This window comes from Anthonomus grandis, chromosome 5 (genome assembly GCF_022605725.1).
Source record: "Anthonomus grandis grandis chromosome 5, icAntGran1.3, whole genome shotgun sequence".
Classification (NCBI taxonomy): domain Eukaryota; kingdom Metazoa; phylum Arthropoda; class Insecta; order Coleoptera; family Curculionidae; genus Anthonomus; species Anthonomus grandis.
The window spans coordinates 20,867,082-20,894,077 of NC_065550.1; the positions used below are offsets into that span (position 1 = coordinate 20,867,082).

A 26,996-nucleotide genomic window follows, 5' to 3' on the forward strand; every position below is an offset into this window, starting at 1 on the left:
CATAGTTTATATTTATTAAATAGCATCAGTGGGCATTTGTTTTCATAAAAGAAAGCAAATACGCTTTAGGATAATTTTAGAATAATTTTTTTTTTGTTTCTAAATTTAAGAAATTACATTACCATATTATTTTATTTCATTTTGATAATAATCCACCTTTATTCAAAAACTCTTTATATCTAATAATGACTTATTAAAAACCAATTGCGCCTCTTTATATTATTAAATTGTTGGTGTTATAATACTTAAATAAATATGAAATTTTTCAGGTAATTTTAGATAATACCTCAAGGTAAGACAATGCCCTAGTTAAGTGATATTTCTAAATATGTTACCATGACTTAAAAAGAAACTTATTTGCAATATTATATATTCTGAGTAATTCGTTTGTTTTTATTTACCAGTAAAACAGAATCGCATAATGAACGTGATTACTAATTTATTATTAAAACATGTTTTTTTTTTCTAGAAATTAAATCAAATATTGAAATATAATATTTTATTATTATTATATATTATTGTTTATATATAGTTGAAATACAATATTTGTTATGAGATAATTGATAAGAATTGACTCTAAAAGTAACAATATAACTACTACAGTTAAGTGGCTAATTAAACTATTATGAATATCACTATAATTTAATAAAACTGAAACGTATAAAACGCAATTTTCCAGAAATATGTGTTAGTTAGGTTCAAGATAGACACGCATTTTCATTTTAAGTAAAATTATTTCTTATCGGTTAACATGCATTTTTGTACTAAATTTTTAATAGTTATTACAGCTTTCTGTAGTTATTCTATGGAATTAAAACAGCCTATTGTATCCTATATTTTAAACAAAATAAACAATTCGGAAGAAGGAACTAATAGCCGGGTAAGTATATTTATAAATGACAAATTAAATTATTCATATATTTTTCATTTCTTTTTAGTAATTAAGGATTATCTTTAGGCAGATCCACTTTCTAAAAATGTAGAAGGATTAGAAAAACTTTTATCTGAAACAGAAGCATTAAATCAGACTGAGAAAATATATACTGTGGTAAGTTTTAAATAAAATCTATTACTTTACAGTCAAGTTCATAACAAAAAGATTTAGAAAAAGTGTTAATGTAAGTAGGTTTAACTTATTTAGTATAAAATTTTTATAAAACTTCAAAAAACTTAAAGTAATTTTATTTGTTTTATTAAATAAGTCACTGAAAATTTATTTTATGCATTAATTTTGGTAATTTTCAAAATGCTGTATATCCTACAGATCCTATTAGGTCCTCGCATAAACCGAGCTGTTGGAGAGACTTGGACGTGCCAAATGCAATGTGTAAGATAAAAAAAAGGACATATACAGGACTTTTTATTGTTTTGTTAGTATTTAATAATGTCATTATTACTTGTGATGCGTGATTGTTTTATGTATCTTAAAAGTCGCATAAAATTAAGTAAAACATAATTAAAACCTTATATCTAAAAAAACTGCACATCTTAGAATAAAAGTTTAAATCAAATAGTATAAATTGTGCAAAATTTCTTAAGATAATATATTAGAGAAGAACAGACGGCTCAATAAGACTGTGCAGGATAAAAAATTCATGCTGAATGCATACTCCACTTGAAAAACAAATAGATGTGGTACAAAAATATGTTGCATCTCAAAATTCAAATAAAAATCACAGAATACACCACATGAATAATTAATAAAAAAAATATAAAGTTATAATATAAATTAATAATAACATAATGCAGGGTTTCACAAAAACTCTTTTCCAATTATACTTAAAATATAAATTATCCCACATTGATTTATATATTAGTTGTATCTATTATTATCCAATTTTCGCTTAAAAAAAATCCATCATCAGTAGATCTCCAAATACTCACTTATTAAAAAGACAAACATTGATGTGGTATACTGCAGAATTAATAATGTATATCAACTTGAAAAAGTCAAACAAATTGATACAATAATTTGTATCGCCAGTGAAACGTTGTATTTTCTATTATATTTTAAAGTTGTATTGTCTTTTTTTTACGTTAGTCCTTGGCCTGATGATGTGACATGTGGAAGTCACGAAACAGTTAACGGTAGCCAATAAATAGGAATTTTCTGGATAATTAAGACTTTTTTTGACCCCTTCTTGTGCCCTATACCTTTTAGCTTTAAGGCATGGAGATCAGTACGTAAGTTTATTCTTCCCCAAACTACAACAGCTTTTCCACCAAAAGTATATTCTAACTAAATATTATTGTTTTATAAAAATCTGGTGCCAGATCTTCAATATACTTTCACTCATCATTTGTTGAGAGAGGAAGCCTGGAGAATAGTACAACGCTCTAGTCATCTGTATTTCAGTTGATGTGTTCTTTAGAAAATCTGACAGCACGGTGTTTCCTGGTGAGCCGTGGACCCGTTGCTACCTTCCTAGTCTTAAATTATTTTTTCTTAGTATGCTTCTAACAGTCTGGATACTAATTCTGATCTAATGTACTCGTGTCTCTATCCATTGTTGCACGATTTCTCAAAGTTTGCAAGTACAAAAATCTATCCTTTGCTGCCGATACTGCCCTTGGACGACCTTAATATGGACGTCAGGTAAATGCTAGAGTATCTATACCGTCTTGAGATCCTACTTTTTAAAAATTGGGCAACATGTAGAATAAGCGCAATTCTTTCTTAATTAATTCCTTCGCCGGACAATGCAATAACAGTTTGCGCTTCAGCTTCCGTTAAGTGTCTTGCATGCCCTCTGTTGTGGTAAATATTCAAAATATATTAACACTTTCTTATTAAATTTATTACTAGTTTGTCACTAGTCAAACAGTGGTTCCGTGTAAATTTAAGAATGTATAGCAGTTTGCAGTAAAAAAGCAAAAATGTGTAAATACTGATACGAGCAGCAGATTTTTTATTTACCAGGTAGGTTTGATTAAAAAAATGGATGATACTGTAAGGTACTAAAACAGCATTGGAAGATTTTTAAAACAAAAGGCTTTATGCAGGGTTTTCCAAAATATGCAATAATTGTTTTGAGTGCTTTGGTATAGAAAAGTCGAGAGTGTACGACCAGACCTGTTTTTAATACTAGTTCAACATCGACTTGAAATGCTCCTTATCAAATTGTCAATGTCAGAGAGTTCAGCATCTCTTCTCCTGTCTGGAACACTATTCTTTAGTTTAAAACTTGCCTTTTTATAATATCCTAATAGTGTTCAATAGGATTTAAGTCAGGGCAATATCTAAATATTGTGTTGCTTCAAAAACTAGCAACATGCAGACGTGTGTTTTAGTGCATAAGAACTGAATTTTGATCAAATTCTGTAGCCCGTGGATTTAAAATGGGTTCCAGAGCTTAATCCTGATATTTGTTTACTGTTAAAATCCTTCAAGTGGAACCAGAGTTGTGAAAAAACTTATCAAAACCCCAGCCCAAATCCCACAGTTTTGTCCTTGTACTTGTCAACTTCTTGAACGACTTGCAAGCGAGGCGCTTTGCCAGGTATTCTCCACAACTTAAGCCAAACTAAACCTTTACCTAATGAAGAATGCATGCGCATTCACGCTATTGACAAATTTGATGTACTTCGGCCAGTTTTCTGCCTAATCTCCTTGCGCGATTTCCACGGGATAGTATTGGAGCTTTAACGTAATGTTAGGAGTTAAGATTGTTTTTATGTAACCTATTCCTATTATTTGAGCAATGACACTAGCGGACATTTTATAGCTCACTTCTTAGCTGGTTGTTAGTAATAATGGTAGTGCCTCAGTAATGCCTAAAGATAAATTAACCTATCATGAATAGATTCTGCTGCTCTTGCTGGAATAGTATGTCTTTCTCTCACATCAACAGTCTCTTTAAATTTCTGCCACAAACTTCCTATAGTCCTCTTCATAGAAATTACTGATTGTACTACCCTGTATCATCCGAATAGTGTATTGTGTTCCACGATCAAGTTGTTCCCTTATACCTCTCCGTTACTTGCATAATTCAATTAAACTATACTGGCAACTGGGAAAATTGTACTAAATAATTATTTTCAGATTAGCGAATACGCTTTGAAAAATTTCTACTATTTATTTATTATTAGAAAAAATAATTCTAAATTTTGAATATGACAGGATAAGTTTAAAAGACAGATAGTAAACACAAGTTACCTTGCAAACAAATATTTTTGTCTCAAATTAAAATGGCTTTATTTCTTTGTCCCCTAGGGCCTAGACTATTTGGATGTACATGTGTTTCAGCCAAACAACTATATACTGGTATTAATAGTTTTCTTTTTAGGAGCATTTGGTAAAATCAAACGGCTACCCAATAGAAACACACTATGTAACAACAGGTGATGGATACATTTTACGAGTTCACAGGATTCCCAGTAGTCCTAAAATGAACGCTTCAAATGGAAAAGTGGCGTTTCTTCAACATGGTATTTTATGTTCGGCGGCTGACTGGGTCATTACTGGATCAGAAAAAGGTTTAGGTAAGATAGTAAAATTTTTTCTAAAGTACATTAAAAAAAGTAATTTGATGGATAATATAATTTTATTTATTTTTATATTTAGGAGCTTTCTTTATTTACTTTAAAGTTGTCTCTATATACAGGGTGTTTCAAAAGTCATGGTCCAAACTGAAAGGGAGGGTAGAGGAGGCTATTTGGAATCACAATAACTCCCTATGTTGTTATCCGATTTTTGATGGTTTAGAAGTTATAGCTGTTTTTAATTTTTTTTCTATAATTTACTTCTGGCTAAAAAAATTATTTTTTTCTATGTCTGGGGCTTTATTTTTTAAATATATTTTTTTGTTTTTATTCCAACAAATGTCATGTCTTTTAAATAAAAGTGTAGTGTAATTTTTTTTGTTTCGCTGCAGAAAATCTTGTTTAATTTGTTTTTGGATTCTTCAAAAATGAATTTTAACAATTTAATAAAGCACTACACAGCACACAAAGACCTACAGGAATTTAAACCAATGTTTAAAAAGTTCCTACTATTTCTAGTCTTTCAATAAAATCATTTACCTTATAGTGTTTATTATTTGATTAATGTATGTTAAGAAAATTTTTAGAAAAATGAAACGTAAAAGAAATAAAATCATACCACATTTTTTGCTTGCATACCACAAATTTGGTACTATTTAAGTGCGCTTGACCTTCAAATTGGAATTCAGAATGCTATCAAGAGCCACAAACAAAAATGGTATTCTCACATGGACCATTTTAAATAGCCAAACCGACTATTGTTGATATTTTCTGTATTATTTTCTGTTTGTCTTTAGCTAACGTGTTAATCGATTTTTTTTCTGTTTTCTGACCTATTATACCATTAAAGTAATAAATTATCTGCATCGAGATGCCGGATCGGTATACCCCACGGGAATATGCTGAAATGCATTACATTTATGGATTGTGCGGTGGGAACGCTCGCCTTGCTGCAAGAGAGTATCGTGATCGTTATCCGGATCGTGAACGCTTTCCCGATCACAGAGTGTTCATACGAGTACATAACTCATATTTGCGTGGAGAAATAACTGGTGATGTACAGCAAATAGGCAGACCGCGGTTGGATGATGAACAGGTGCTTGCTTTGATAGAGGCGGACCCTTCTACAAGTATTCGTAGAATTTTTTGAGCTACTGGATTAGCTATAGCTACGATACATCGCATGTTGCGGAGGAACAACTCTTACCCCGTGACTACGCGCCTAGAGTAGCATTTTGCAGAGAAATACTTCGACGCTGTCTGCAAGACCCGGACTTTTTTGACTGCATTTTGTGGTCCGATGAGTCTTCATTTCAAAGACTTGGTATATTTAATATTCACAATCTTCACTATTGGGCTGTAGAAAATCCGAGAATTATAAGACAAGATCGCTTCTAGTACCAATTTGGTGTAAATTTGTGGGCAGGAATTCTCGGTGGTAGGCTGATTGGCCCTTTCGAGTTACCGGTTAGATTAAATGGAGAGAGCTACCTAGATTTTTTAGAACACCAACTTTATGACCTTTTGGAAGATGTGCCTCTAGAATTACGGGCAAGAATGTGGCTGCAACACGACGGAGCGCCAGCGCATAGTGCACGAATAATCAGAGACTATCTAAATGTTGCTTACCCAGATCGTTGGATAGGCAGAGTAGGAGTGGTATCGTGGCCGCCACGCTCACCTGACCTTAATCCTCTTGACTATTTTTTATGGGGTTACTTTAAAGAACTTGTATACCAAACCGAAAATAATACTGAAAAATCAGCTTCGTCAAAGTCTGCGAGATGCAGCAACAAGTTTACGAAACAATGCTCGAGCATTTAGAAACTTAATAAGAAATTTTATAGGACGATGTCTTTTGGGTATAAGAGCCGGCGGCGGCCATTTTGAACATCTTTTTTAAATAAATGCCAATAAAATATTCGAAGTTTTATTTTAGCGTTTATTTCTTTTACGTTCCATTTTTCTAAAAATGTACTCAACTTATATTAAACAGATAAAGAGCTTTAAGTTAAACGTTTCTATTAAAAGGCTCAAAGTTGTAAGAATTTTTAAAACATTGGTTTAAATTCTTGCAACGCCTTTTTGTACTATAGTGCCTCATTAAAACGGTAAAATTTGTTTTCAAAGAAACCACAAAAAAATTAAACATGATTTTCTGCAGCGATAATAAAAAATTTTTTTATGATATACTTTTATTAAAAAGACTTAACATTTTTTAAATAAAATACTAAAAAAATATATTTAAAAAATAAATCCCCAGACATTAAAAAAAATATTTTTCTACGCCAGAAGTAAATTATAGCAAAAAGTGAAAAACAGCTATAACTTCTAAACCATCAAAAATCGGATAACAACATAGGAGGTTATTGTGATTCTAAATAGCCTCCCCTACCCTCCTTTTTAGTTTGGACCATGACTTTTGAAACACCCTGTATAGTGACCAAAAAAAATAAGAAAGGAGGTATACTTTCTTAACAATATTATTCTTAAAATATAGTGAAAACCAGGGGTTTCATAAAACTTTTAATAAAAAATTCACAAAGAAATCCATTTTTATCTTATTTCAATTAGTTAAAAATTTACGAAATATGTTCATATTAACGTAACTGAAATACCAGGCGTGAAAAAGTAATTATATCTCTCTCATTTCTTTTAATTAAATCTAAACATGGACTATAGATAAATTTGCAGTAATTGAAGTAAAACAAGACAAGGGATTTGCAAAACATTACATGTAAAAAGAAATTAAAATATGACGAATAACATATTGTTTGTAAAGGTAAAAAAACATCTGAATCAACAGTATAACATTTTAGTTTAATTTTCGGACATCCATTATCTTTATTTTAAATAAAATCTACGTTTCGATTGAGAAGCATCTCCAACTGTTATCAAGTGTAAATTAACAACAAATATTCTATAGGCTGATATACTAGAAGTGTGTGACAATCGCTCATGTGTAAAGTGCATTTTTAAGAATATTAACAATTATTAAAAAATATTGTCAAAACCAAATTTATGAGTCTTAGTATTCTGGAACAAAATAAAATTGATTTGAATTTATTAATAATACATACTTATCGAAATATAATAAAACAGAAATCTTGCAAATATACAGAAACCTTAAGTAGTAAAACTTCATGTATAATTCTTCATATCATTTAGAAATGTTGTCTTAAAAATGTTAAATATATCCTTAGTTGAATTAGTCATTAAATGCGCTATTTTAGTATGAAGAGGATCATTTAACAGTACATTAAATACTTTAAATATTAATCAAGGACACATTCTGAAAGTAATTATAGAAAACAACCCAGATATTTTACTGGCCTTTTCTATCAAGAAGCACAAGTTTTCATTATACAACAAATATTGTTAGGTCTGTGCTTACATTGTATTTATATCTTAAATTACGACAGCTTTTATTTAGTCAGAAAGTTTAGTCTTAAGTGTTTTTATAGCAGTTTCATAGCAGATTTTCATCGGTTCTGCTCAATCCAAATCCCGCAAATTTATTGAAAATACAGCAAGGGAAATTATTCGTAAATCAATAAAGCTCTTAAATTACATATTGTCCAATTAGTTGAAAATATGGGCTTAGAACTTACTTTTTATTATAATAATACAAAGTGTTATGATATTTGGATGGTGCGAAGTTATCTTATTCGTCAAAATATTAACTTATCAATAATTGGTTAGCCAGCATAAAGTTCTGATCTAAGACTCACTGCAATACTCTTTGGGATGCTTAAGGCATTGATTTTAAAAAAATATAAAATATTTCGAGGAAATGTTGTCGAAGAAAAAAAAAAGAACCTTCACATAAAGCAATACATTTGATTTTTCACACTTATGTTTTTTTTTTATAATTCACTCAACTTATAATAAATCAATCATTTAAGAGAACTATTATAACTAAAGGGAAGAAAGTAGATATAATTACTAAATACTATATATTTTTAATACCTCCTTTTCATCTTAATTAGAGACATTTAAAAAAATAGTTTTAGATTCTTAGTGCATGGAACTATTTATTTTATCATAGGTGTAACGTAATACTAACTGGTAGTTTTTACAGGCTTTTTACTTGCTGATGCAGGATATGATGTGTGGATGGGTAATGCAAGAGGTAATACTTGGAGTAGAAACCATACAACACTTAATCCAGATAAAGATGCTAAGTTCTGGAAATTTTCTTTCCATGAAATTGGATTGTATGATATACCAGCGATGATTGATTATGCCTTAGAAAAAACCGGCGCTTCTTCGGTAATTCTTTTTAACACTATTATACTCCCAAGCAAGTAGTAATTTTATATTACCAGCATGCCAGTGGAATATTATTTTTTTAAAACAAAAAAAACCAAAGCAGCTTTAAGCAGGGCATTAAAGGTCAATGCTATCTCTTTTTTTTTATAATATTAAACATATGCGATGGTATGGTCAAATCGATAGTGTACTTAAAAAAATGGTCTTTTGCAACAATAGAAATCCAACTTATAGCTTATGTATCCCTAATATTTTTGGACATTTTAAATGCTTTTAATAATGGCAGTATTGTTCTGTACTCAATGACGTCATTTGACATTTTCGAACAGCCAAAAATCTTAAAGTTCCATTGTAGCTTTATTTGTAGCTTTCTCTATACCTATACAGGGTGTCCCGTAATTAATTGGACATAGGTTAATGTAGGATATCTGACAAGAAAATAAACAGTTTGAGCTCAATATCGCTTAGCAAAATGTTATTGGTTTTCGTTCTACAGGGTGTTAAAACTAATTTTTTACCAAACATTTATTGAAATATTTTGGAATCCACTGGATAGATTAACCTAAAATTTGGCGTACTCTTATTGTTTGGGATGAAGAACACGAATATGATATTTATTTTGCCATTGCCACTAGATGGCGCCACATACAACAACATTGAGTGATTAAAAAGGTCATAACTTTTTTGACCTCCCTATACGTACATTTGCGAGTAAAAATAATAAAACAGCATTTAATTCTAGTCAAAAACGGTATACTTCTTTGATCTCCAAAAAGTAGACCGTTTTCGAAATAAACGCATTTTTTTATTAGGTTGCGTATGAACACTTAATCTAAAATTTAATTAACAACGATAAAATTAGAAAAGGCTGTTAATTATAATAATTATTCAAAATGTTCACCATCCACTAAGACACATTGTCTTCTTCTTTTATTTAAATTTAAGACTCTAAACAATGATTCTTCTTGGGCCCTGATGGTATTGACTCCTTCCAAAATCTTTTGCCACAATTCCTGACGGTTATTAATTTTATTTTTATACACAAGTGGTTTCAAGTAGTCCGAGAAATAAAAATTTAAGGGATTAAGATCGGGACTACGCGCAGGCCACCGATATTCACTACCTCTACCAATCCATTTATGAGGATAAATTTCGTCCAAGTAATTTCTGACTTGCAGTGAATAATGTGCCGGTGCACCATTGTGCATATACCAACTGTCGCGTCTTAAATTTAGGGGCACATCTTCTAGAAGAATAGGTAGATTATTCCTCAAGAAATTTAGATAACGTTCTCCACTAAGCTTAGCTGGCAATTCAAACGGTCCCATAATACATTCCCCAAAGATACCACACCAAATATTTATTGAAAATTCATGTTGAAAATGGTGTTCTTGGAAAGCATGAGGATTTTCCATCGAATAGATATGATTGGTATGCCAATTAAAAACACATCTCCTTGCGAACGTGGCTTCATCCGTAAATAAAATTTTATTACAAAAAAATGGATCATTCAATTAGCGCTCTCTTAAAAATTAACTGGAGTCAATTTTTAATTTTTTGGAGTCTTGGAGGAAGAAGATTTTGAACTGGAGTGAAATGATACGGATACAGTTTTTCTTGGCGTATAATTTTGGACACCGAAAATTTCCTTACACCAGTGGCTGCCACAATACGTCTTGTGCTGGTTTCAGGATTTTCGATAACACGAACCAAAATTTTATCTTCCATATCTGCTCCAATTATCCTTGGTCTTCTCTTTCTCTTGGTCCTCCGCATTTACGTTTTTTGAACGAAATGAGCCCGTTTCGCCTAATCTATCGTACAACGCTTTAAATATTTGATGATTTGGCTGCCTTCTATCCGGATACAGATCTAAATAACGCTGCGCTGCTCTTCGACTACGAAAATTTTCTTGAGCATATACACATATAGTTCAGTTCAGAGATCTATTAGAATCTTTGATGTACCGCAAATAGTCCGTGTGCCGGTGTTGCTTGTATTGTCACATGACATGCATGTTTAAATCGCAAAATTTTATGTAGAAAGAGTCATACAGTAATATTCTAAGCGATATTTAATCATTTCATTAAATAAATAAATGTTTTAAGCATTTTTTTAAAAATTTATACATTTGATTCGTAAAATTTGACTACATGCGCCCACGTACTGTTTTGTTAAACGCTTGACCTTAGTCATAGTCACTCAAGCGTGAAAAGTTGCACAGGTCGGGCATTAAAATTTATTTTTATTTAAAACTTTATTATTCGGAATTTTTGGGCTTAGTTTTATTAAGTTAGAAATTCAGGATAGTTGATAGCAAGATAATATTTAATTTAAATATAAGATTTAAGTACGTTAAATGAGTTTAACCAAAAATTTTAATTTCATAAGTTTAGTTTTTAGCGCCATCAGTCCCTTATAAGAAGTCAAGTCTCTTTGCTTTGCAATAAGTTGGAATAATGTATTGACTACTGACTACTGTTAACCCACTGCATAGCTTTCATCAAATAGTAATAAACAATTTTAACACTGCTTTTCCTGTTGTCAATATTAAGAAACGAAATAGAAAACCTTGGTATACTAAGAGTTTACGAGTATCTGGGAAAAATATGCGCTCTCTTTTTTACTTTAGGAAATACGCTATGAACAATGCAACATTTTTAAATTATTATAACAGATACCGCAAGATTTACAGAAACTCAATCAGAATGGCTAAGTGGACCTACTTTCAAAGGAGGATAAATAATTCCTCCAACAGAGCAAAAGAGTCTTGGAAGATTTTAAATGAGCTTAGGGACAAAAATAATAATGTCTTGGTTATTCCAAGTACCTTAGATTCCAATGTCCTCAATTCCTTCTACTGTGATATTGCTAGTAACCTTGCAGCCAATCTCTCAGAAAAAATAGATCCCAGGAGCTATCTCAGCAATATGGTAGTAGCCGAATCCTTCTTTTTTGCCCCCACAAGTGTAGAAGAGCTTAAACAGTTAATGGTTAATATTAAGAATAAGAGTTCATCAGGTTGGGATGGGCTTTCTCTTAAAATATTTTCTGTTTTACCTCTTGTTGCTTTGCAAGTCTTAGCCGAGTCAATTAACTTTTCATTTATGTCTGGAGTTTTCCCAGAGTGCTTAAAAAGAGCAATGATTGTTCCTCTTTACAAGGGTGGTGATCGCGACTGCCCTTCTAATTTTAGACCTATAGCGTTATTGCCTACTTTAGCCAAGATAGTGGAACGGATCGCTAAGGTGAGGATGGTTTAATTTTTAAATAGGTTTGACCTATTGAGTCTTCAGCAGTTTAGCTTTCGTGAGTCTGTGAGCACAAATGATGCTATCTTTAGCTTTCTAGAGCACCTGTACAACCGACTGAATGTTGATGAAGTTGCAGCAGCGGTATTCTGTGACTTGTCCAAGGCATTTGACTGCGTGAGTCACAGAGTGCTGCTGATAAAACTGGAGCTCTATGGTTTCAGAGGAACTGCCCTTGAGTGGTTTCGTTCCTACTTATCAAATCGTGTCCAGGCTGTCAAATTTAATGGTGGTATCTCTAAGGAACACTTAATATAAATGTGGGTGTTCCGCAAGGATCAGTACTTGGTCCTTTACTTTTTCTCATTTATGTGAACGATCTGCCACAACTGCAGGTAACTGGCAAATTTACATTGTTTGCCGATGATACCACCATCCTCTGGCACGACTCTGATGTTTCTCAATTGGAGGCCAATATACGTGCAGATTTGTTAAAAATAAAAGACTGGTGTGATGCAAATTTTTTGACATTTAATGTTTGCAAAACAAATATCCTTAATTTTAAATGTAATACAAATGATATATGTTTAAATAATGAAGCCATCACCATGCATCCGTTCAGTAAGTTTTTGGGTCTTTCCATAGACAAGTTCCTTAAATTTGAAGACCATATTGTGAATGTATGTAGAAAAGTCTCATCAGGCTGCTACGCCCTAAAGGTTATTGCCACCAGTCTTAATTTCTCCATCGCCAGATCTGCCACTCGATACTTCGCGATTATCGAGTGGCACCTTCGATATGGAATTTGCTTTTGAGGTTCATGTTCAAACTCACTTTTTAGTTCAGTGTGTGTACTTCAGAAAAGGGCCATTGGATATCTATGGAGGGCCAAGCCTCGTGACTCATGTCGCTCGCTTTTTGTAAGTCATAATATTTTAACCCTGTGTTGTATTTTTATTTTGGAAACAGTTTGCTTAGTTTTTAGAAAATATAAACAGGAACTCCACTTAGGAAGCCACTATAATACGCGACAAAATTATTTGTTAAGGCTGCCCATTCCTCATTTTGAACTTGTCCGTAGCTCTATCATATATGGAGGTAGAAAGCTGTTTAATAAACTTCCACTAGAAATAAGACAACTTAAGACTGAAAAAAGCCTACGTATAAGGACGAAAATATTTCTTGCTAGTAAAGCGTACTATAGTATAGGTGAATTTTTTAATGATTAGCATTTAGGTATTTTTCAAAGTTTTATAATTCGTTTCGTGGAATGGAAATCATACATCAATCATAAATGTATCATATCATGTTTCGGCTAAATAATATATGGATCTTTCTTCCTCCCAAATTTTTTAAATTTTTCTCAAATATTCTATACACCACCTGACAATTCCATTACAGCAGCTCTTTTGTTAACCATCTTAAGCTTAAATCCAAGTTTTATCAAGTATCTCCGCAAGGTTGAGACTGAGAAATGTTTGTCCCTTGCCGATAAGATGTCTCTATGGTCAGAACCTCATTTTTTCTCAACCTGTTTTTGTATTTAGAATACACATCTTTCCTTAGCAATTTGGCAATATCCGTGTCAAGTCCCTTTGATTGTCCTGCATCTTTCCTTTTTATTCTGTCTTTAATCTTTTTTTTTACAGGCATATTGTACTACAGGGAACCCCTGTTAAAAATGCTGTTTTTTGCAAAGCACTACAATCATTTGTGAACTGACGATCATTCCTTAGATTGTTATAGATATTTAGATAAATTTGTTTAGCGTCTGTACTTAAACAATTACGTTTTAAAACTGCTTGATTTCCTCTGTAGCTTCTACTTCCCTTGCTTCCTCAATACTAGAAAATGAACTACCAGAACTATGTAAGTTTAAATCACTGTCCAGATCACTCTTATTGTTTTTATCACAAATGTTATTGTTTTTCTTGTACACCCACGGTCTCCATAAGCCCGCATAAATACTTTTTTCCTATTTTCCCAGGGTCGAAACATTTTAAAGTCTTTAAGTATAATACCAAAACAAATCCACAAACACAAATAAAAAAACACACTTCCTTACAGTAAAAACTGCAACAAATTTAGACGAATACAGGCCAAATTCTAAATTCTTTACTTTCATAAACGTGTAAAAAGCATAACCGGCAAAACACATCAAATAATAACCTCACATGGCCCCCCTCCCAACTATTAAAGGTTATAGACCAATCCAACAACTATTTTAAAGGCGATAGACCCATCCTTAAAGATCTCTTTAAAAACACGTCGAAAGTAATACAAAAACTGCCCAAAAATTTATTTGGGTACGGCCCCGTAATTCTTAAAATCAGTGGGATAGAGAGAGATACACAATCACTTGCACAGCCTAAAGTAGGAATCGCCAGAACGCAGGTGTTTTATCTTTGTTTAATAGACTGTCTAAAAAGAGGTGACAAGTCTGTGAGTGCTGGAAGTGTTTAAAAGATTTTGTAAGATGCTTGGATTTTAGTCCGCGGTCAATTTTTTGATATTATTTTCTTGTGATATTATTTTCTTTCTAAAAATTGACATTTTCGAAAGAAAAATAAAAAATAGTATAAAACATGGGGTTTTACGTATATTTAAAATGATTTCATAGATAGGCAATATAAAATTTTGCCATTTAAACATATATATCATGCAACAATAAATATGACATAGGCGCACGGACTAGTTAGTGCGGCATCTGCGACACATCAAAGATTCTAATAGATCTCTGAACTGGACTTTACCATATCCCGCATCTGAGCATTAGAAAAAACATTGTGACGCGGCATTTTTAAGCGAAAATAACACAACAAGAACGTGAGCTTTAGCCAAATTACAGACTTATTTATTAATACTTCACCTTGACAGGTCGTAGTTATGATGTGTTCATCTTAGGCAAAGCCTACTTTGTAAAACTCCGATAATAATTTGTTCATACGCAACCTAATACAAAAATGCGTTTATTTCGAAAACGGTCTACTATTTGGAGATCAAAGAAGTATACCTTTTTTGACTAGAATTAAATGCTATTTTATTATTTTCACTCGTTCAAGTGTGCGTACAGGTAGGTCAAAAAAGTTATGATCATTTTAATCACTCAATATTGTTGTATGTGGCGCCATCTAGTGGTAATGGGACAATAGATATCATATTCGTGTTCCTCATCCCAAATAATAAGAGAACGCCAAATTTTAGGTTAATCTGTCCAGTGGATTCCAAAATATTTCAATAAATGTTTGGTGAAAAATTAGTTTTAACACCCTGTAGAACGAAAACCAATAACATTTTGCTAAGCGATATTGAGCTCAAACGGTTTATTTTCATGTCAGGTATCCTACATTAACCTAGGTCAAATTAATTACGGGACACCCTGTATATTACTACTTTTCTTTTTTTTTATTCAACATTAAAAAGTTAAAAATAAGGGATACATACAAAAAATTAAAAGCAATCAGATCTAGGATCGAGAAAATATAGAATTATTAGAAATAAGTATTTTTACGTCATGCTGAAAAATAGTTAAAAATTGCCTGTAAAAAATCTTTAAGCAAACAGTACAACATGCTTCAATTTCAAATTCATTGTTACTCCAATATAAAATATTTTAACTATTTTTGTACATAATAAAGCTAAAGCAATTTTAAGTACGCGCTGCAAATTTCTTCGCGTCTATTATTCCTAATTAAGAATAAAATGTTTGACAAAAATAAAGTTTCCTAAATATTTTTTTGCTAAAAGGTGTACTACGTTGGACACTCTCAAGGAACTACTGCATACTACGTCATGTTATCAGAATTACCTGCCTATAATAGCAAAATTAAGATGGCTGCCAATCTTGCTCCAATTGCATTTTTAAACCACATGAGTCCACTTTTTCAGATTATGTCACTATTTGAACCCATGGGGAATGTAAGTTTATTTTAATTTTTCTCTTAAACATTAAATACTGTACACGGTATTCCATTTAAGAGAAAAAACGGCGTATTTTTTTACTTTTCCTGTGATTTTTGAGAAACTCAGAATTGCTAATTGATGTTTTTTAGCTTAAAGAATTTGAAAATCGAAATAATAAAAAATGTATGTTTAACAAAAACCTACCGCACAAATGATAACGTCAAACCGACTTTACGGTCAATTCTAAATGTTTTTTAATCAGGATTTTATATGCTATCTTAAACTGTTTTTGAGTTATCGACTCCCAAAGTCACATTTTCGGCTTATATTATTTATTAAAATAAATTAATACGAACTACAACAAACCTTATAATTTAGTCATTGAAATTTTGACCTCTTAGTATATTATTTCAGCATAATAAATTATAAGTTAGGTAAAGACTAGAAAGTAATGCTGCTGAAGGATTAAAAAATGGCAATAAAGCAAAATGAAATTGGATTGCTAATTTTTATAGAAATATATCCATAACAACAATTAAAAGAATTAAAAACCTATTTAAATAAACTAAAGCATTACATAAACAAAAAGGTAAATGATAATAAATTCACTAATAATTTCTCAATGTCTTCCATTATTCTCAAAGAAACATTGGTATTATTTTAGCCTTTTTTTTGTTTAGTCTTTTATTAATTTTTTTCATAATTTAATTAATATTTCAATTTTTAATTTGGTATATCAAGGTTCTTAAGGTGGCGTTAAAGGCATGTATCCAAAAGGTAAAAATCAGCCCTAGTGGCTGTCCAAACAATGTTTCAATTCCTACCTATCTATTCATTATGGCAAATACTCGAGAACCGCGATGCTTTGACGAGGAGTTTGAAGTTTAGATATAAACATTAATTAATAAAATCCCAATAATACAGACACCTATAATTGACAAAGAGTCTGGATAGTCTGGAGCACACGAGAAAGGTGGCTGATCTCTGTTTATTCTACCGTTATTATCACGGTAAGTGCTCCTCTGAGCTGGCAGGCCTGATTCCACCCAGGGCTGTTCCGGCAAGAAGGACGCGTTTAGCAGTTGCGGCTCATCAACATCGAGTCCACCTGGGTAGGCAGGTAGGCAAGGACGTCGCTGTATCGGGACTCATTCATCTGGAGAAACTCTTCTTTGTGGAACGGGCTTCCACCTCACATATTTCCCGACGCATACAACCTACAGCGATTCAAGATAAATGCCCACAAATATCTTCGCGCAAGCATCACTCCAGGAGTGACATAGGACTTTCCTCTTGTGCTTGTGTTTACCATAAAAAAAAAAATTCCCATCAATTAACTCTAAATAAATTTCATGTATAATGATGATTTATCAACTTAAGCGACGTTGAACTTTCAGAAAATGATAAACTAGTTGTATATTTGCGACCTAAATTTAAATTTAATCATTTCGATAGACTTGCGATATCTGAGCATACTTCAGTAGACTGTAAGAGACTGTTAAGATCAACAGTTGTAGAAAGTCTAAACTTAAAAAGAGATATTAATTTTAAAGTTAATAAGTATTTAAACTCAAAAGAACCCATATACATTCATCATCAAAATCTAATAGCTAAACAAGACACAAAACTCAAATTCTTAAAAATCTTACAAAATAATCTCATTTTAACTAAAGCCGACAAAGGAATTGCATTGCGACTAAATCTCGCTAATATAAAAAAAAGGTCCACTAACTTCTCAATTCAAATGATTTTCATGTGTGCTCATCAACTCAAATTTATCAGATTAAACAGCTTTTTAGAACTCTTGCCTTAATATTGGATAGTTTTTTGTACAGCCGTATAAGCTTACTCCTAAGAACTCCATTACTCTATTACCTTCACAAAACTCGTAAGGAGAATTGTCTCATCTAGTTCCTGGTTTCATTCTTAATCATGTTTCTCACCTTTTTCCCAGCATTCGTCCTGAAGATTGCTTTTCTCATATCCATGAAAAGCTCTTTTTAAATTCTAATTTACCTACGCATATTAATCAACATAAGAAATCTTGTTAACAAAGCTGTAAAAAAAAAAACAAAAAAATGAACAAACCATAATATAGTATAAATACAATAAAACTAGGTTTAACATATAAAACAAACAAATTACAATATTAAAATTCAAACTTAAATTCACATATACATCGATAAAATATTAGAACTTTATTATTAAAGCATGTTAAAAAAAGGTACAGTACATTTAAAATATTTCTGCTAAAAAGTCTCCTATTTCATAGTAGCCTTTTGCAGCAAGCAATCTTTTTAAGTTTTTTTCGAAAGAGCTCTTAATCATGAATCTCTTTGATATCTGCAGGAAGATGATTACTCAGCTTTTTACCATTGAAAATAAAAGATTTTTTTATTGATGTACTGTTGGGTATAGGTAAAGTTCCATCATTGGCCCTTCTACCGCTATATTCATGTCTTTTTGTTACATTGCTGTGGTTTCTATATTTTTTATGAATAAGACAAATGGATTCCAAAATGAATAAAAAAGGCAGAGTTGAGATTTTGTGTAAAATGAAAAGTTCTTTGCATGAATCCCTCGCTCCGATTTTGCAGATGTATCTGATAGCCCTTTTTTGCAACACAAAGACACTTTTGAAAAGTTTGTCACAACATGCACCCCAGAAACATAATCCATACCTTAGATTTGATTAAATTAATGCAAAATAAGTATTTTTGGCAACACTAAACTTAACCCTACTGAGACACTACCTTAAGAGCATAACAATTTGATGCTAGTTTATTGCTTAGTAGCCCAATATGGCTTTCAAATTTTAATTTATTGTCTATGCTTATTCCCAAAAATTTATTTTCACTAAAATTTTTTAAAGCACTTGTATCCAATGATCCTTTACTTAAACTGCATTTAAAATTTATAATACTAGTTTTGGCAATATTAAGAGTTAATTTATTACAGTCACACAATTTTTTTATCACGAAATGTTACTTTAGAAATTTGCTCAATAATAGATATTGTTTTTTAATAAATTTTCTTTTAAATTAATGAAAAGTTATATACTCAGAAGTCTCGTCTGGATCTGAGTTTATCTTCCGTTGTTGTAGAAGTTTTTATGCTGTTTTTTGAAAAGGAATCTCAAAATGCCTTTCTTTTAAAAAGTTCATTAAGTGTTGGTACAGATACCTGAAATAAATTTGTATAATCTTTACCGGGTCTGAGGATGACTTGCAGGATTTTGCAAGAAATGTCAACTCTGTTCACAGCTTTATTAAGTTTACATATGAAAAGGAAATTAAAGGTTTATTACTATTTATTGATTTACTGATTAAAAATTTAAGTATCAATTCGCTTGAGTTCAAGATTCATAGAAAACCTACAGCAACTGATAGTTTAATTCACGTTTCTTCCAGCCATCCTATTAGCCAACCTTGTAGTGCTTAAGTCATTGTTTCATAGACTTTCTAACTTTCCACTTTTTTCAAACGACTTTCAGAAAACAATTTATCAGCACAAATAAGGGATATTTTCACAAAACCATCAATAAAATATACGTAAACAATAAATTGAATAAAAACTTTTTAAAATTATTTCATTCTTACTGTAATTGTTCTGCAAGCTACAGTCAGTCAAAGCGAGAAGAGAATTGAAATCCACGTAAAAGAATAGATCAAATTAATAGAAAATAACTTAAATAATAATAGTAATAATAAAAATATCTTAATAAATTACAATGGCGAAGTTGAAGCATGCTTCCTATCTAAACCATAAAATTAACATAATAATTATAAATACTATATATATATAATTACCTAAGATCTGCTAATAAATATATGTATAAATTTAAATTCTACAAGTTAATATAAAACAGAATGTGGTAAAAGAATATAACAAAAATTCAAATTTATTTCAAACACTAAGTATAGGTTTAAATTAATTCTATAAAGAAACTCTTAATTCTACGTTTAAATAGAGGCGGCGGCAGGCAGCTTAGATTGGAAGGTATGGCATTATATTATGCATATATACAGTAACTGAAACTTCTTTCAAAGAAACATGTTTTGTGTTAAGGAGGTGTTAGCAAAGTTTTAATTTTTTAAGCCAAGGTCATGAGCGTCATATCTGAATTTAACATTTTAATATAGATACCCTGGACATTTCTTAAGTAAAATTTTGTTAAATATCAAAAGAATATGTTGTAACCTCCTTTTAGGCATATCCAACCACTTCATCTCAGGCATCTCATCACTCACAACTCTATTCTGCTTTCTCATACCATTCATCAATCCGAAGCTATAATTGTGGATGTATTTAATAAGCTTTGAATCGATTGCTAGAAGGCAAGCAGCATATCACAATAATTAAAGTGGGACAATACAAGACTATCGCACAGGACTTTCCTAAGATTTTTATTAAGTAGATATCTTTAACTATAGAGTAATTTTATTAAATGATTTTTTAACGTTTATAAAAGCATTTTTAATGCAATTGTCAATATGTTCACTAAATCTAAATTTAACATTCAATAGTACATCAAGATTTTTAGCTACAGTAGTATATTTTATCGTTTCATTATTTATGTCAATTTTTATAAGGTTTTCATACTCTACATTAAATCCCACCAAATAGAAGAGTCTGGCATTTACTTGGATTTAAGGTTAAGCAGTGATTTTATCTTAAGAAATGTGTTCGTTAACTTCTTGAATTTTATCAAGTAAAAATAACAAGTAAGTTTCCGTGTCGTCAGCATATATATGGTGCGAGGAGTATCTGAGATAAAAAGATAATTGCGAAGTATATAAAGTAAAAAATAAAGATCCAAGGATGGATCCTTGTATCACGCGACAAATAAGGATCAAAAAAGAAGACAGCTGATCATTGATTTTTATTGACTGTTTGTCTGGTCAAATACTCCTTGATATGGCAACGTGCATTTCTTCCAAAACAAAGATAGCTCAAGATTGCCAATAACAATTGATGATTTAGTTTGTCAAAAGCCTTGAAATAGTCCAATAATACCAAAGTCGTTAATTCATTTCAGTCAGCCGCTTGCAAGATAACATCCATTACCTTTAGGAGGGTAGTGGAATAGCTGTAGTTCCTTCTGAATCCAGATTTAACTGGAGGCAAAATAGCAAATCTATCCACATAAATTGTTATTTGATTTTCTCTAATTCTTTAAAGATAGTAGGAATAATGCTGATTGGCCTAAGTTCGGATAATTGACTTGGTGACAGAACTTCGGGTATTGGAAATAGATATAAAGATTTCCATGCCTCTGGAAAAGTAGACGATTCTATACAGCAATTAACGAGATACACAATAAAAGGAAGAATAAATAGACAACAGTGTAGCAGCCTAGCCAAGCTCATGCCATCTGTACCAACGGTTTTATATTTTATAGAAAATAAAGCCTCCATAACTTCCTCGAGAGATACAAGTTGAAACTCAAAATTTCCAACTAAATCCCTTTTATTTTGGAGACAAAATACCAAAGTTATTGGGTTTGGAGTATACGAGCTCGCAGCATTCACAAAAAAATTATTAATTGCCTCGGGATTAGCTAAATGGTCAGAAATTCCATTAGGAATTCGAGTGAGTACTAAGCCTACGCAGAACGTTCTAGTTTTTTTTAGGGTTAACCTGACGCAATGTTTGATCAAGGTAGCACTTCTTTTTTCGGTCAATAGCTATTGTAACTTGGTTTCGAAATTGACGATAGTTTGCCTAATTACTTACTATTATTTTTCCCTTTTATATTTTAAAAGAGCTTTAATTCTTTAAAGCATAAGGTATCTAGTATTATCTGTAATTTAAGGACTCGTCCGTTTTGTTATTTTATTTATTACAAACGGTACATGTTTATCAAAAAAACTAAGAATACAGGCATCAAAAACCTCAACCTTGTCATTAATATCTGTTAAGTAAAATATATTATCTAAAAGTGCATTAAGTAAATCATTACAAAAATCGTCTTTTTCAAAGCTTTGGAAGTTACTGTATGTCAATAAAAAAGGAGAGGGCTTAGAAATTAAGACTCGAACTTACAAAATGACAAAATGGTCTGCCACCTGCAAAGTTAGCTGAACATTACTGCTTACTAAGAATTTTTTTATCAGAACAAATAATTAGGTCCAAAAGAGATGTCTTTCCTCTTAAATCAGGCCGAGTTGGTTCATCTATGACTTGTGAAATATTATACATTTGCAGCAAAGAAATGAATCTCTGCATATGTGTAAATTTTAGTTTATGGATATTAATATTAAAATCACCAAGATATACCAGATTATCAGAGGAGAGCAGATACCGACAAACATTAAACTCAAATTCACTCATAGATTCATTTATATTAGTCGGGTGGCCTATAGAAAATATATATGCTATTTAAAATTCCACCAACTGTACCCAGATTTGCTGAGAAAATTTACAATAATAACCGTTTAATACAGAAAATTTAAACAAATAGGTTTATTACTAATACTTTTGAAAAAAGTTAAAAATTGTACGTCGCATCAGTACGCGGCTGACCTTCAGATTTACCAAGTTTGATAATATTGGTCACGCTTCTCAACTTATAAGTCATGACTTAAATAATATTTTTGCTATTTCAAGAGCCCATAGTCAATTTAAATACTTCAGAAACTAAAATGCTTATTTTTGGAAAAAATAAGGAAGCCATAGAGAGTAACCACAACTTTAATATTGAGTTAAATGGGACCTCTTGATCCCTCTTGACCGCTCAATGTATGCAAAAAATTTAGGAATATACCTTGATAATGATCTTCGTTTTGAGTTTTATGTGTCACATCTTCAGTCATCTTTCGCCAAGTTGCGACTATTATATTGCCTGCAATTACTGAAATCTGTAAAGCAACTTTGCAAAGGCTACAGAACTTGCCTACGGTATTGCCACTCTCGCAGAAACTTTGACCACATAACACTCTTATTGCGCGAATCTGGTTAGCTTAATTTAAAAGAAAGGTTTAAGCTGTATATGGCTGTAATGGTTTTTAAAATTAGCAGCACGGGGTGTCCAAGTTATCTATATTCTAAATTAGTCAAGGGAAGTGATCGATATGAGCGTGTTATCCAAGCCAGAGAGCTTTATACGGTTCCAAAATATAGGACTGCAATGTTTCAATGATCCTTCAGCTATAATGCTGTGAAACTTTTTAACTCTATGCCTCCTGAAGTCAAATCGGCTCCATCTTTAAGTAACTTTAAATTAAAGTTAGGAAAAATTATTATTTTGCAGAGAGACTAACTGCTTTATCACATCGCTGTCGTCTTTTTTATTTTCTTATTCTTAAATTCTAAACTGGAAAAAGTATCTTTACATTTGTACTAACTGTGTATCTTCTTATATTTGAAATTGTTTATATATGCAATTAATTTAAATTTAATATTCATATTTTATTAAGCTCCAAATATATTAGGAAGATTTATATTTTGGAAGGTCGTCTGTACTGTTCACTTATTGTATTATAATAATATACTTGTTTTTTTTTTAATCAGTGGTCAGGTTGAATAGCAAGAATATATAAATTTTTATGATAATAAAAAGACGTTTATTATTATTATTACTTCTTTTTTTTTTGCTAATAACTTTATAGAAGCTGGACATAGATTTGAATCTGAAGTGGATACTGAGGTGCGGCATATTTGTTGGAAGGGGTATTTGGGGTTGGAGTTGAATCTTTTGAAAGTTCTGGAAATTAATAAGACAAATCACCTGATTATGCTATCAATGAATAAGGTTCAAAAGTAACTAATTTTTGTACTTCTCTAAGTCTTCTGAACTAAATTTAAAAAATATATATATATATATATATATATATATATATATATATATATCTTCTGTGCAATTTTAATATTTATGTTTTTAATTGTTCGTAATCAGTGAAACTAAGTGTTAGTAAGTTTTTTTAAGTCAATTAGTAGTTCAGGTCGTTTTTGATGTTGATTTGAGGTCGATTGAATTTGAACTTTATACTGACTTTTTAAATGGTGTTGTGTGAATTATGTGAACACCATTAATGGTGTTCCAATGTAAATATATTTAAGAGTCCGATGATGGTGAGTTATTTCATCAAAATGCATCACTCTTGAGAGAAGATTGGCATTTTATTTTGTGAAAAAAATACTTCCTTTTAAGAAAGATTTTTACGAATAAAATTTCTTCCTTAAAATTTGAGCATGAAGAAATGCTTTTTACTCCCCTTCAGTTTACATTTTCAGTTTACATATAGAAGTCTTAGAAGGGAGAGCATACTACTAAGATGTATTCAAGTCTAGATCGAACCAATGAGAAGTAAACAATTTTCAAGCAGACTACAGGTTACTGACTAGAATTGCGACAACCCAACGTTCCGCATACCATTATAAGCAATCGAATTATAATTTGGTATAAAAGATAATTTGCCCTGCACGAAAACTCCCTTACGATAAAGACTAATTCTAGAATAATGTACTTTATAAAATAGTGATTCCTTAATATATTTAAAGAATGAAATGCCTAAACATTTTTAAGCATTAGGTTCCAAATCGTTATCCATTGGTTACGAGACAAAGCCATCTAGGTCCTTAAACAAGAGATGGGCATTAAATGAGGACTTTAAGATAAGACAAAAAAATGTCGATTGGTTATCTTGATTTTTTTTTAAATATGGGAAAGTCAAAAATTATATAATTTTTCTTCTTAAATGGAATATCAAGTAGATAACAAATATATTATTTTTTATAGTTTCTTGCCAATCTAATAGGAATTAATGAATTTATGCCTACCAGTAACTTTTTTAAATACCTGATTGGCAATAAAATATGCGCCGAAGATTCAGTAACTGAGTATTTATGTACCAATGCGCTGTTTGCCTTTTGTGGATTCGACTATGCGCAATTAAATAAAACCCTTCTTCTATTCATTATAAAATACACCCCAGCGGGAGGTTCTACTAGACAATTTTTCCATTACGGGCAAGCCATACATTCAGATAAAACTAATATTCTTTCAGATTTAGATTAATTTAATGACTTAAACACCATTTTCTAGGTCATTTCCGTCCATGGAGTTACGGTATCATTGGAAATCTGGAAAAATACGGTTCTTTCAGTCCACCGGACTACAATTTATCCAATATTATTGCGCCAACTTATTTGTTTTGGAGTTTTGATGACTGGCTATCTGCTGAAGTTGACGTCAAACGATTGTGTGCTGGAATAAGAGCTGCATGTAAAATGATAAAAATCCCGGAATTTTATTGGAATCATTTGGATTATACCTATGGAATTGATGTCCGTACCTATGTTAATGATCTAGTTATTAATTTATTTAATAGTAAATAATTTGGTACTTATTCTGTTACTTACTTTCTAATCGTTCGCTAAAATAAATAAAATTGTAGAACACTGTAATGAGTGTAAATGATTGATAATGTGCAAATGAGTCATTGCACGTGTACTTCGATTTCCTTAGTATGTAATCCCAAGTACATCTATAATAATTAAATATTTGCAGCTAGAAAAATGGGGTACACATAATCTATAAAGTGGCCATGATCAAAACCTATTAGACTGATAAGAACACATATTCTTAGACAAGATAAGTATAAAAATGACCATCAAAGACACTTCACAATCCATAAATTAAATACTTTTATACCTAAAGCTAATAATTATGTTCTCAATGAGCTGAGTTTTCTAAACGTTAATGAGTCAAATTTCAGTTGTAAAAGTAGTAACCCAAAGAATTATGCGCGTATCCCAAAAAAATTAATATTTATTAACACAAATAGCATAAATCATTCTGAGCAACTATAATCGTACTATCTACGCAACATCACCTATCAGAACAACCATAAGTACGCAGATCAATGCAACAGTACTATTCGATGAACTCTCTATGGTGGGAAATCTCACCAGTGAAAATAGTAGTGGGCTTCACCATACTTAGGATACGACATGTTATTCGGCTGATGGAGGTAAAGGTGTTACATAGCAGCCTGAACTATATTAGAAGTATAAAGAATTAGCCAGATCAGTTAAAGTTAGTTCATTATTCTATTGAAGTAAATTTAAAATTGCACATTTTCTTGAATAATGCAGAAGAAGTGAGCATTTTTGCGACTACTGCGTTAGGTTCTAGTGTATTAGTTGTTTGTTCTGCAACTTGTCTTCGTTAAGCTTACCTAGGGGAGTAGAAGAATGTAAGTTCAGACATGTAAGGTGTCGCTATAATAAGAGCAGTCCTTTGTTTTTCTTAAATTAAAGTGGTTTAGGTAGGCTTAGAAATTTCCATAACCAATTAGTAACTGCGTCAGCTAAAAGTCTGTTTCACAATGTCCCCTTTCTGATACAGGTTTTATGCTAACTATAAGGCTTTTTGTCTAACCTGCCGTGCCATTGTACTCTTCTTTTGTGGCTATAGTCCTCGTCTCTTTTCCTTTTCTCTCTAATTAAGCTCTTTGTCTTGATACCAAGTGTATTGAAGGAGTTCTTTCTATTACCATCAGTACATTCGTTGATGTTGTCCTGCACTCGCACACTATTAAAATTTTAGTTAATCTTTGGTCTAATGAGGGTTGTTCTGTGGGTGTCTCTTTTTTTGACTTTTTCGATATCGATACACCACAAAGCATAATGAAATTCACTACCAAGGCCAGTATTTTTCTGCAGCGTTCGCGTGGTCAGTACGTTGTTGGCACGAGGTGGTTTATATTATTTAAGGCCCTGTTAACTTTTTTAGCAACGATTTTGATTGAGATTTCTATTCAGATGGATGCCCATATACCTGAGAATTTTATGACTTTTAGTCATTGTTTTATTTATAGTCATAGAAATGGTCTTGGCTTTCGTGCAAAAGAATTACTTCTTTATTCTTCTTCTGAGATTTCGAGAGATTTCAGAGAGTTTTCCTCTAAAGAGCATTGAGAAGGCCAGTAAAATGACACCTATACACTGCTTGCTGCAGTGTGGAGATTTTAATAACATGGAGTCGAGGGAAACTCGGCAATGAAAACTACATTCTCTTTTTTTGGCTTAAATAGAACAATATCTGAATGTGCCAGTATCCATCTAAATACAAAAATTAAATTA

General features: G+C 31.5%; 1 protein-coding gene across 3 annotated transcripts; it reads left to right on the plus strand.

Annotated features, from left to right (window-relative positions):
• Window positions 1-643: 643 nt before the first annotated feature.
• Window positions 644-26,996, plus strand: LOC126736649 (lipase 3-like). Of its 3 annotated transcripts, none has more exons than XM_050441111.1 (6): window positions 644-880; window positions 959-1,048; window positions 4,287-4,482; window positions 8,564-8,754; window positions 15,753-15,923; window positions 24,955-26,996. In XM_050441111.1, exons 1-6 carry the CDS (start codon window positions 752-754, stop codon window positions 25,123-25,125), a joined length of 948 nt encoding a protein of 315 aa, XP_050297068.1. In that variant the 5' UTR covers window positions 644-751; the 3' UTR covers window positions 25,126-26,996. The 3 variants fall into 3 exon arrangements, with proteins under 3 accessions (XP_050297068.1, XP_050297067.1, XP_050297069.1); XM_050441110.1 differs by lacking the exon at window positions 24,955-26,996 and adding an exon at window positions 24,649-24,941; XM_050441112.1 differs by lacking the exon at window positions 15,753-15,923.

Bases quoted from the DNA above. Each gene is read 5' to 3' on its own strand.
- LOC126736649 (XM_050441110.1), top strand. From the start codon at position 752: ATGCATTTTTGTACTAAATTTTTAATAGTTATTACAGCTTTCTGTAGT. The intron at 1,049-4,286 runs GTAAGTTTTAAA...TTTTCTTTTTAG, and splicing joins CTGAGAAAATATATACTGTG to GAGCATTTGGTAAAATCAAA. The intron at 15,924-24,648 runs GTAAGTTTATTT...TATTTTTTATAG, and splicing joins TATTTGAACCCATGGGGAAT to TTTCTTGCCAATCTAATAGG.